This window comes from Eulemur rufifrons, chromosome 2 (assembly GCF_041146395.1).
Source record: "Eulemur rufifrons isolate Redbay chromosome 2, OSU_ERuf_1, whole genome shotgun sequence".
Lineage (NCBI taxonomy): Eukaryota > Metazoa > Chordata > Mammalia > Primates > Lemuridae > Eulemur > Eulemur rufifrons.
In genome coordinates, this window is record NC_090984.1 from 90849618 (window position 1) to 90862773 (window position 13156).

General features: G+C 37.2%; 1 protein-coding gene across 1 annotated transcript in view; it reads left to right on the forward strand.

The window, feature by feature from the left end:
* The first annotated feature begins 1971 nt into the window (after positions 1 to 1971).
* SYT16 (synaptotagmin 16) overlaps positions 1972 to 13156 on the forward strand; it is a 96531-nt gene continuing 85346 nt past the window's right edge. Inside the window, exon 1 of the mRNA XM_069465043.1 lies at positions 1972 to 2494. Within this exon, the coding sequence (XP_069321144.1) occupies positions 1972 to 2494 (523 nt within the window). The remainder of the gene's footprint in view (positions 2495 to 13156) is intronic.

Consider the following 13156-nt stretch of genomic DNA (forward strand, 5'->3'; position numbering starts at 1 on the left):
TAATATCTGAGGGAACTAGAGTGTAAAGAAAGGTGATTGCTACACAAAACATGGTGGAAGAGAGTCTTTGTAGACCAAAAACTAACAGAACTGGGAATGGAAGGAAGGCATGTCAAAGAGAAACTCACAATGACTAATGTGAATCTAGAGTGTTGAACGTTTTCAGTAAGGTGATGTATGTGCTAGGTTTGGATGAGCTGAATCTGAGATTTTAGTGGGACAGCTGAGTTTATCTATTTCCTTATATCAGTATTTCTCAAACTTTGGTGGGTATCAGGCTTACCTGGGGAACTTGACAAAAACACAGAGGTTCAGGCCAGGCTCTATTCTTTCAACCAGCACATAGTTCCTTCGTGTTCTTTATTAGCTCACTCGGTGATTCCAACACACCAAAGTTTGAGAATCACTGGGTTAGATAGGCTCAGATACAAGTCGGAAAGAAGGACTGAGCAAAGGATTAGAGGTGTATATTTTGGAGTTTCTAAAAAGGCGTTAATTGAATTAGGGATGAGCCAACTCTCCCAGCTGGTGAGTATAAAGGGGAAGGAGAAGCCACAGGGACAGTGGGTGGTTGTGTACATGTGGTTGGGGTGAGACAAGCAAAAGCCTGACATAAAGACACTTGAATAATTCATCATAGGGGAAAATGCAGAGAGCTCAGTTTCCCTTTAACTGAAATGTGGGCTCCATGGAGACAGAGCTGTCAGGGTTACCTTATAGCTGGCACTGTGCCCAGCACTTAATAGGTACTTAATCAATATTTGTTTATTGAGTGAATCAATGCATCTATGAATGGCTAACCAGAAATTTTTGGAAGAATGTAAGCAGTTCTATCAAATGCAGTAGGCTGAGGTCAAAAGAGCCGAAACCTAAGAGATTGTTAGTAGATTTAGTCGGAAGAAACTATTGCTATAAAAGAGATGGGGTAATTAAGTTCAAGCAGTGAGTTCAGGCTCTGTAGTTATTTATAACATTCATCTTGAGCTGTTGATGAGTAGTGAACAGCAATAAAAATATACATACATACATAATATACATACATATGCATATGTATACATATATGTTGGTCTGCATGTACACATGTAAAAGTATTTAGCTCTAGGGTCTTCATAGTATCCTGTTGTTCTGTTGATGTCCTGTGGCTGCTTCCTTCAAACTGTAAATCTGGATGCAGTTGTCTCAGGAGTCTCTAAGGTTGCAGAGGGCTATCTTTGGGAGGTTGGAACATAGACAAAAGCAACGAGATGCCAGGGGCATGTCTCCAGTAAGCTAGATAAACCATTTGGTACCCTTAGTTTTTCAGTGATTGCTCCCCAGGAATAGATATAATTTCTCGAAATTGCATAAAAATATAAAATCCTATTTTAAGATTTGTTTAAAGCTTTTTAATTCCAGACACACATTTCCTTTGAAAGGATAAACCTTTGTGTTACAAAGCAGAGAGATGCTTATTAGTCATCTCTGTAGGATCTGCGGATTCATAGATGAAACATCCAACTTTTCCTGTAGTTTGAAATGTCATGCCTAACTGGATCTTAATGAAGATTCCTTTATACTTTTCACACTGTTAAGTGTGGTCTGTCGGGGATAGACTTCTCTCGGTCCACATGAATGGAACCCATTACTGCTAATGGAAGCTTTGCACATGCCTGTGAGGGTGAATAACCTACATCTAGACTTTCACAGTCATTTTTATTTAGCTATCTTAAGATTTCAAAGGTGATCTTTTTGTCCCCAAGTGCTGTCTGAAATTGATTGTAGGTATCTGATGATGGGCCTGAGGTGGTAACTTTAACGGGTATAAGTATTTCTTTCCTCTGTTTCAGCTGAGAAGTTTTGAGAGTGAAATATTCACAGCCATTAAGAGACCTCCAATTAAATTTCTCATCATGCTTATTCTGTAGTTCGCATTAAGTCCAGAGTACTGAAGGAACTGAAAAAGTGGACTCGGTAGACATCAGATAGCTGGCCATGGTGTTGGCCATGGCGTCTCAGGAGGCTCAGAACTTCTTCCAGCCTTTCTCTTCCTGGATATCTCGGGTTTATGAAGCCCTCCAGCAAGCAGGAGATATATTATCTGCTTCGCTGGTTAACGTAAGCCAACAAGACTCTAAATTGAGTGACAAGCTAGACCAGGACTTAGAAGATATTACGATTCAGGAAACTTACTATGGAGATGAAGAACAAGACAATGATTGGAGTCAAGAGGATGAAAATTCTGTGTTTCTTGAAGTGGATCATTTCTCATGTTGTAATAGTGATTTGCAGAACTCTGCCCAAAGCCCAAGCCCCAGACTTAGCCAACATGCAAAGGACTCATGTTCTGCAATGTCCCAGTGGCCCAATGAGACCCTTGATGACCAAAAGTCACCACATGTGCTTTCTTCTATTGCTGAGGAAGAGCATCACCTTGAAAAGCAAAGAAGTGGCCTTCAACATGGCTTTGACAGTCAGCTCCTTGGTACTTTAGAAACTGTTAATGGAAAAAAACAAGGTAAGCTAGCCAGTCATTTTCTCTGGGTTCTTCCAAAGGGCATTTCTACTTATTTTATTTTCACTTGTTTTTAGTTCTCACAGGGATTTTATTTTTCTCTCTCTCATACCTTCCCACATACTGGCTTCTGATTTCGGAAGCTCTATGTCTGGGGGCTCCATATTCCAAAACAATAGTTCTGAGCAAGTGAAATGGTGAAAATGAGTCTGTGGCTTCTGTTTGAGAAACCCCTTGTGCACATGTCATGCTTTTTAAAATATCTTTTAAAATGTTCTTTTTTCCTCTAGGTTAGGAATTTCTAGATGTTACTATATTATTCAGTGTGAAATCCTGTGCAAAAAGCCATACTTACTGCAGAATTTTTAGTTGATAACGCTCCAAGAACACTTCTCACAGTGTTTTACTGAGATGTGATGTGAGATGACAGGAGATAAGGAAATCTTTGAAATGAGAATAGCTTGCTTTTCTTTTAGCCCTGAATGGTAAAGGACATATTTGATAAAAACTGCCTGTAAAGGTTTTTGCATTCAGAACTGAGCACATACTGGGCCTTCAATATATGCATAATGAATATAACAAAAATGTAATTTACTCTGTAAAAGTAGCTGTAGTGTGTTCCAGCATGAATTCCCATGCTTCTAATCCTCTAACCCTGAAGTAAGTACATTCTACCTGGCTAAGGGAGAGGTAAATGAGAGGCAGGGAAGTGTGCACGTGTGGTTGTAATGCATACATAGCTCACGCAGATTAGTGGATCATTTAAGTGATATAAAGACCAAGTCATTAATTCCCTTCCTGTTGGAGAGAGAATTTTCTAAAATAGTAAAATAGCTCATAGGCTTTTCATCCATTTTCAGTGATCCCTCTTAGTTTTATGTTTTTAGGAAATGGTTTTTTTGTTTGTTTTGAGACATGGTCTTACTCTGTTGCCCAGGCTGAAGTGCAGTGGTGTCATTACAGCTCACTGCAACCTCAAACTTCTGGGCTCTAGCAATCCTCGTGCCTCAGCCTCCCAAGTAGCTAGGTAGGACTGCAGGTGCACATCACCACGCCTGGCTAATTTTCCTATTTTTTGTAGAGATGGGATCTTACTATGTCACCCAGTCTGGTTTCGAACTTCTGGGCTCAAGCAATCTTCCCACAGTTCTGGGATTACAGGTGCGAGCCACTGTGCCCAGCCTAGGGAAGTGTTTTATTCAGATGTGTGAAGTCTTGGTATATAAGGAAACATACTTTCATATGCTTCTTATAATGCTTTCTTGATACTGTTATTCCAATTAAAGTAACATTGAAATGCTAGAATATATTGGTGGAAATGAGGTAGGCTCTATTCTTTCTTAACCTGATAAACCATAAATATTTGCCATTTTGAGTCTTTAAAAATTATCTATAGAGATAATGCCAGAAACACCTGGGCCAGCAGTAAAATTTCTTAGATTCAAGTTGAAATTTCAACTTCTAGTTTAGAAAACTCTTGCCAAAGTTGAACTACATGTGCAACTGATGTGAATTTGGCTAAATAGATGCTTAACACTGGTTTTGTTAATTTTTGTAGTTGTTGCAAAATCTAATGGTAGTAAAACAATTGTGTTAATTTTTCCATTAAGGATGCTTGCTTATTCACTAGATTGTAGCCTCCTGGAAGGCAGGGACCATGCCATAGATTCGTCTCTGTATCCCTAACAGTGAGCACAATGTTAGGTATATAGTAGGATATCAAAAAATAATTAATGATGGCATAGCAACAAGGAAAGCTAACAACTTTAAGAGGTGGAATCTATTATTATTTTCACTTTATAATTGAGAAAACTGATTCTTAGAGAGTTTGAGAACATATCCAAGATCCACATTTAGCAAGAGGCAGAGTTCAGGCAGTCTGACTCTAGAGTCTGCATGCTCTTTTTTTTTTTTTTTTCCTTTTTGAAGGTATAAAGTGCGTATACTAAAATTCATCCTTATTGTACAGTTCTGTGATTTTTGACAAATAGACACAGTCTTGTAACCGCCACCACAATCAAAGTATAAAATGGTTTTATTATCTCAAAAAATTCCCCCATATCCCTTCATAGTCAGTCTTTTCCCCCACCTCCAGCCCCTGGCAAGTGCTGGTACATTTTCTGTTCTCTATTGTTTTATCTTTTTCAGAATATCATATAGATGGAATTATGTAGTTTGTGGCTTTTTGAGTCTGGCATCTTTTACTTATAATGTGTTTGAAATTCATCCATGTTGTGTGTTTCAGTAGTTTGCCCTTTTTAATTGCTGAATAGTATTCCATTGCATGAATGATTGATTCGATCAATCATTTTCATTGATTATTGTTGATTTCATCAGTTGAGGGATATTTGGGTTGTCTCTAGTTTCATGTCTTTCTTTCCAATACCAATGTCTATCTCTTTTTCTTGATTGATTATACTGGATAGAACCTCTATTATCAGGTAAATAAGAGTGATTAGAGTGGATATCCTTGCTTTGATCCTAAACTTGGTGTAAAAGGTTTCAGTCTCTTACTATTACTTAGTAGTTAGGTTCAGGTTTCTGTAGATGCTCTTTATTATGCTGAAGAAATTCCCTTGCATTCCAGTTTGCTGAGAGTTTTGATCAAAAAAGGATGTTGAATTCTGACAAATGTTTTACACCTATTAAGATGATCACATGATTTTACTTGTTAAGTATGTTGAAATGCATTACACTGATAAATTCTTGAATGTTGAACCAGTCTTCATGGCTTGGATAAAATCCACTTGGTTATGGTGTATTATTCTTTTCATACATTGCTGGATTTGATTTGTTAGTATTTTATTGAGGATTTTTTTCCATTTATTTTAATTAGGGATATTGGTTTGTACTTTTCTTACAATATCTTTGGTTTTGGCATCTAGGCAATGTTGACTGCGTAAAATGAGCTGTGAAGTGTTTTTCATTTACTATAGTCTGGACAAATTTGTGTAGAATTAGAATTATTTATTTTTTTAAATGTTTGCTAGAATTTTTCAGTGAAGCCTCTGAACCTGGAATTTTCTTTGTGGGCAGGTTTTGAAATACAAATTCAGTTTATTTAATAGGTGTATGATTATCTGAGTTATTTATTTCTTTCTTTCTTAAGTGGTTTTGGTACTTTTTGTTTTTCAAGGAATATTTTCATTTCATCTATTTTGTTGAATTTATGGATATAGTAGTTCCTGATATTGGTAATTTTTATCTTTTTTTTTGTTGTTGATATGTCTGGTAGAGGATTTTCTATCTGTCTATTCCCCCCCCCCCAAAAGAACTAGTTTTTGCTTTCATTATTTTTTCTCTACTGTTTTTCTACTCTTGATTTCATTGACTTCTGCTATTATCTTATTTTTTCTTTCTGTTTTTTGCTTTGGGTATAATTTGTTCTTTTTTCTTTTCTAATATTTAATGTATAAATTTCCCTCCAAGTAGTGCTTTATAAGCATCAATAAATATTAATATGTTATGCTTTTATTTTTATTTGATTAACAATATTTTCTAATTTCCCTTTTTATTTCCTCCTTTACACATTGGTTATTTAAAAGTGTTTTGAATAAGTTCCAAGTATTGGGAATATTCTAGATACTTTTCTGTTGTTGATTTCTAGTTTAATTCCATTATGACCTGAGCACATACTTTGTATGATTTTAGTTTAAAAAATTAAGAATTGTTTTATTACCCTGAATATGTTCTGACTTTTTGAATGTTTAAAATGTACTTGAAAAGACTATACTCTGTTATTGGGCAGAGTATTTGATAGATTACTTCAAGTTGTTTGAGGCTGTTTTTCAGATTTTCTGATGTTTATTTTTTATATTGCTTTTTGCCTACTGATTTTATTCTGTTGATCACTGAGAGAGGAGTACTGAAGTCTCTGACTCCACTTGTGGATTTGACTATTTCTGTTTTTCATTTCTATGAGTTTTTGCTTCATGTTGTCTGAAGCTCTGTTGTTAAGTCCATACACATTCAGAAATATATGTTGTCTTGGTGAATTGACCTCTTTGTCATTATGGAATGTACCATTTTTATCTCTGGTAATATTTCTTGTCCTAAACTCTACTTTGACATTAATATGACTACTCCAGCTTTCTTTCGATTTGTGTTGGCATGATATATTCTTTTTCATTCTTTAACTTTAAACCTATTTTATATCTGTGGTGAGTTTCTTGTACATAGAGTATAATTGGGTTTTACTTTTTAATCTGATCTGACAATCTTTGACTTTTAATTTAACTGTTTGTATTTAATGTAATTATTGATATTGTTAAAGTCTGTCATCTTGCTAGATTCATTTGTTTGTTTCATCTTTGTTTTTTTTCCTAGTTTTTTCCATTTTCTTTTGGATTAAATATTTTTATGATTCCATTTTATATTTGCTCTGGGCTCATTTTTTAAAAAAGTTTAATTAATGATTATTCTAGGATTTTAACATATGTCTTAAATTAAGTCAAGTCTATTTTGAAATAATACTATACTAATTCATACTGTACCATATATACAGTATGATGATATTATAATAGTGTACTCTCAGTGTGTCCTTCCTAGCCTTTGTTTTATTGATGTCCTATATTTTACTTTTATACATGCAATAAACACATACTACACTGATACTGTTTTGCTTTAGACCATTAGTTATCTCTTAGAATGGTCAAAATAAGGAAACAAATTATATTTACCTAATCTATGCCATTGAAACACTATTTAACTTTACTGCGCATATATGCCACTAATGAATTATCTGAACTTTTCTTTGAAAAATATTTGTCACTTGTTTTAAAAATATATTTTAGTTATTTTTATTTACCTTTGTTTATTCAACTTGAAGCACTCTTCATTTTTAATAATTTTATGGTGCTCATATGCTGATAATGAATTATTTCAGCTTTTGTTTGTCTGAAAAATATTTCTCATTTATTTGAAAAATATTTTATCTAGGTATAGAATTTTTTGTTGGCAGTCATTTTCCTTCAGCACTTTAAGGTTGCCGTTTTCACATGAAAAATCGTAATTCTTACCTTTGTTTCTCTGCGTGTAATGTGACTTGTTTCCACTGGATACCTCCAAGATTTTGCCTTTATCTTTGGTTTTCAGAAGAATATGTCTAGGAGTGTGTATGTGTGTATATGTGCGTGTTTGTGTGTGTGTGTGTGTGTTCTGGTATTTGTTTCTCTTGGAGTTTTCCAAGCTTGTTGGATCTGTGGGTTAGAGAGTTTCATTACTGTTGAAAAATTTTTGGCCATCATCTCTTCAAATATTTCTTCTACTCCATTTTCTTTTAAACCTTTTTCTGGTTTTCCAGTTATACAAATGTTAGATTATTTGATGTTCTCCCACGGTTCTTCAGTGTTCTTTTTTCCAACACTCTTTTTTTCCTTTTTGTGTTTTAGTTTGGGTAGTATCTACTGACATACCTTTTTTAAGTTTACTAATATTTTCTTTGACTGGGTCAAGTGTATAAAAGCATTCTTCAAATCTGTAATTATTTTTTTTTCATTTCTAGCATTTTGATTTGATTATGTATTTTTTAATAATTTCAATCCCTCTGCTGAAATTCCTCATCAATTCATGCACATTTCCCCCCTTTTCTACTACAGCTTTTAACATATTAGTCATAGTTATTTCACATTCTCTGTCTGATAGTGCCAACATCTGAGTCATGTTTGAGTTTGGCTTTCTTGATTGCTTTGTCTCTTGACAGGGTGTTTTTCTTCCTTGTTTTTTTGTTTGTCTTGTAATTTATGACTGAAAATAGAACATCATATGTAGGGAAAGTATGTAGTATCTCTGCCTGGAAATGAGCAAGTCTTTTCTAACTCGGGGTGTTTAGTGTGAGGGAGTCAAGTCAGTTTAGTCAGAATTTGAGCTGGGTTTGGTTTTATTGTTATTGTTAATGTCAGCGCAATGCAGACGTCAAAATCTTCTCTGACTACATTGTGTTTAGGGTAGGGGCTTGTAGCTGTGGAGATTTGTCAAGATTGGCTCCATTTTCAGCTTTGTTTCCTCTTTTTTTGCCTGTGCATCAGAGAGAATTTCTCTTTTCAGGCTTTTGTCCCTTTCCCAGAAGGAGCCTGCTGTTCATTCTTAGTGTGGGCTACTGCGATGCGATTGGGTTGAAACTTGTGTTTTCTGGCTGGGCGTGGTGGCTCAGACCTGTAATCCTAGCACTCTGGGAGGCTGAGGTGGGAGGATTGCTTGAGGTCAGGAGTTCAAGATCAGCCTGAGCAAAAGCGAAACCCCATCGCTACAAAAAAAAAAAAAAAAGAAAGAAAGAAAAAACCAGGCATTGTGGCACCTGCCTGTAGTCCCAGCTACTTGGGAGGCCGAGGTAGGAGGGTCACTTGAGCCCACGAGTTTGAGCTTGCAGTAAGCTATGGTGACAACACCCCACTCTACTTAGGGTGAGAGAGCAAGATTCTGTTTCAAAAAAAAAATGAAAAAAGAAAATAAAATTGTGTTTTCTGCTGCTCTGGGGCAGCCTCAGTCTTAGGCAGGTGCATTCTCCACAGTCCTGCCCCTGCCCTAGAGGTAGGGGATCTCTACTGGTCTCATCTCAGAATTCCTTCCTGCCCCTTCCCCAAGGGTAGAAATTTCTGTTCTGTTCTATTCACCCATCTTAGTATGTCTTTACCTGTGGTCTGAGAGAAACAAGGATTTGCTGCCTTTCCCCAAGTGACTTAAGACTTTTGTTTCATAGGGGAAATATGAGAGAGGAACCTTGATGGGGCTTTCTACTTTCCCTGCAGTAGCTGTTCTTCCCTCCCCATGACTGTACCAGTGAGAGTAGCTCTCCCTGATGCTGCTCTGCTCCCGGTCTCGGTCTGTCTTGTGAGCTCCTGGTGAGTCCTGTGAAGAAGAGCTTCTAAGTAGACATGAATTGCCCTTGAGTTTGTGGCTACCATAGGTTCTATACTCTTGTGCTACTCTACACTTGACCTTTAGAAATAACTTGAAAATATTAGCTTAATCCTTCTTACCAGCTTGTATGAATCCAGTATCTGCCCCTGGCAGGCAAGTGCTTGTGTCTTCTCTCCCCTAGAGAGAAGTTGTCTCTTCTTAACTTCCGGATTAGTTGGTTGCTTTATGACCTTAGCTCTCTGCTGAGTTTAAGACAACATATCACTTTATTATCTAGATTTTGTTGCTGTTGTTAAAGAGTGGGAACATTATTTCCAACTTTCTACATCTTAAGTGGAAGCTAGAACTTAGAGCATATATACTTAAAACTACACCTTGACATTAAATTGGACATTCCTATTAAATTGGGTAGCGTTTATGGGCTGAGAGATAAATGTGTAAATAAGATATTGGTCTTCCATTAAAGAATTCTGTAAAACATAAGAGATATATATAACTGGCCCTATAAAAAAAGTCTGTGGAAAGTTATAGTTTTGTACATGGTAACTTTGGAGATGATTTTGCCTTAGGAGATGGAATAAAGTTCCACAGAGCAGGTGATAAAGGATTGTAAACAGTGAGGAGGAGTCAGAATTTAATAGGGAGTGGAGGAAGAAAGGTATTCCACTTGGAGGAAATGGCACGAACATGACTTGTGGGTAAGCCTGACATTTTCAGGGGTAGATCATGAGGCTAGAGCTTAGGCTACAGTTAGGTAGGTCTTTGATTTTCTTGTTAAGAATTTAGCCTTTATCCTATAAACAGTTGGGAATCTCAAAAAGATCTTAATCAAGAGTGACCAACAGAGCTCTGTTTTAGAAGGGATAACTCTAGTGTCAGTTTGGAGGCTAAATTGGAGGACAGAATATATGTTGGGGAGCTATTGTAGTAGCCTGTGAGAAGAAATCTGTGTAAGACAATATGAACTTATAGATAGATAGTTGTCATTATTTTGTCATTTCTTTGTCACAAAGACATCTTATAAAGAGAGTCTTTGACATGACTCTGGCATGCAGCGGGGCACCACTTCACTACTGCTAGGTGGAGGTAGAAGTCCAGGTTCCCCTCTTGGCCACCTTCGCCCTTGAAGGGGCACTGCTCAGGAATGCTGAGTGGGACGGGAGTTCCGTCTCCTCAGGTGTTCTTACCCAAGTGGGAGTGACCTCATTGCTGCTGAGTCCTGGTGAAAGTCTTGGGTCTCTGTGAGACCTCCTCTGACATCACCTAAATGGGGAGGACTAGGGGCTCCTCGTTACTTCCAGGTGGAGGTGGAAGACCAGGCTCCCCATGTGGTCTCCACTGACATTGTAGGGGTGGGGGATGATCTTTACTTGTCACCAGGGATGAAAGTCCGGTTCCCAACTTGGCCTTTTCTGACACCCCTGGTGGGGGCGCTGGGGTGCCTCATTACAGACTGGTGGGGATGGAAATCTAGGCTCCCTGTGTGGCCCATATTGTGGGTGAAGGTGGGGGACACAATTTTTTTCTGTGCTGTTTGGCCAGAGTAGAGCAGTTACTCTAAAAATTTTCTGTCTTACTAGGCTGCCCCTTTTATGGTCCTTTGGGCAGAGAGAGCACACTTTTATTGGGGCTTTATTTATTTATTTATTTTTTCTGTGCCTGTTGGTATTTTTGTGTTGCCAGCTTCTTCAGCTTCAAGTCTAGGATATAGGAGGCAAAAGAACTCAGGGAACTCACCTCTGTGACTCTCAAGGAACAACACAGGTCCACTAGGTCTTCCTTGTACTTTTGGTCTTCTTATCTTTGTTTTATATACAACGTCTAGGGCTTTGGGTTGTACTTGGAGAAAGAGGGAAAAATATGCACTCTGTCTTCCTGGAAGTCTTCACTTTAGTCCTTAACGGCATTATGACTTTAAATCCCGTTCACTTCTTTCCATTTCAGAGAGAAAATGAAAGCAATAGAAAATGCTAAAGGATGGTGTGCATGTGTAGATAGACATAAGGAGGAATGGTTCACTATAAAGAGAGGTCTGGTACTCTGGCTCCTCTTAACCAATCAAATATGTATCGGATGCCTCCCATGTACAAAGCGCTATGGGGAACAGACAAGTATACACAAGGATAAGCCACAGGCCTCTCCTTCAGACTATTCAAAAGCTTTTAACATTTGTTTAATCGGTTCCAGAGGATGCAAAAATGTTTTTAATGCCCTGGCTCTTTGGTGGCAGTGGGAATTGGGAATGCAATGTAGGTTTAGAATGAGACAGTCTCAGCCTAATTCACTCACAACTTTATAGATGGAGGAACTTTGCTAAGTTGCCCCTAGGGAACCCTATTCTTCTCTCTCTCCCTGATGTGATGTAGCTCACTAATTTGCTTCAAATGCCTTATAGCCATTGAACAAAAACTCTTATTTCTCCCTTTCCTTAAAATATTTAAATACCCTGAGGGCCCTATGAAAGTAGGATAAGTGACTGGACTCTCGGATGGATGGATGTTAAAACACTTGTTTGTTTTTTTGTTTTTGGATTTTACCTGGGAGCTAACAGTCTTAAAGAATCTTCATGTACTCATTTGTTCCTTTATACCAAGGGGTAATGTGAGCCCTAGTACGTGGGCTGCTGTGCAGTCTGTTGAAGAGAGGTATTTGGAGATAGACTAGGAAAAGGCAGCATTTTAATCAGTGATTTATGTGCACGTTTTAAAAAGCCTTGTCAAACCCACTTTTCCCATTTAACCTTGAATTCTTTTCATAACATTGTATCTTGATTTTATGTTCCTTAATGTGCCATATTTTTCTCCACAATAGATTTTAAGCTAAATTGGCCCAAAACAAGAGGGATGCTGAATGCTTTTTGTAACCATGGAAACATTTCTGGGCACTTACTGAGGACCTGGTTGCCAATAGTAATGTAACAGAGAAAATAGATACACTTCATTTAGCAGTTGCTGATGATTAAGAGGCAGAGAGACTACTTTTAGTGCCATCCCAAGATTGGCTTTTTGGTTTAAAGACCCAGATCCAAAACACCACCTTCTCAGCAGAGAAGCAGCTATGACACTTTTGATATGTGATGTGAAGGAGTTCTAATTGAATTTAAAAATCATCTTTGTTTTCAGTTTTTCACCTCATACTTTTTTTTTTTTTGAGGCTGTTTTTTAACCACATATATTTGTTTCCAAGAAATATGTTCACTATTTCCTGAAATAGCCTGCTAATGGAATTAATGTGTTCCAAGTACATTGGCATATAGAACTTTAGAAACAATCTCTGGTTGGATAGAATGTATTTAAAAAACAGAACAACAGGCTTTGAAATCACAGTGATACAATTTGACTTTTCAGCTGTATTGCTCTAGGAGGCTAATGTAACATAGAAGGGAAAATCCTATAGTGTTCTTAGTTGCAGGTTGAGTTTGACCCTTTATAGATTGAAGATATTTTGTTCTGTCAATACTCGTGGGACTGCTTGTGGCAATTGAGACTAAATGGTATCAGACATTATAATGCACCTGATTCATAAGTCATACTGGCTTTATTTCTCCTCTATAGGGTATGCTATAGCATGTGAGATCTTCCATCCTGCCTTTCCTTACTTTGCAATACAGGAACTTTGCTGTCCCATTGCATGTGTGTTTTCTTGAAAGTAAGCCTATCCCTAGTTAAATTTGTCTTCATTTGTTAGTTCTTCATTTGATAGCATTTGCCATCATGTTCCTTGGTTATCCAGAATTGTCCAGGGAAAAAGATTTAATATTCTACTACAGCTTCAGAATCTGTTTTCTAAAAGCTTTATGAGGTTAAT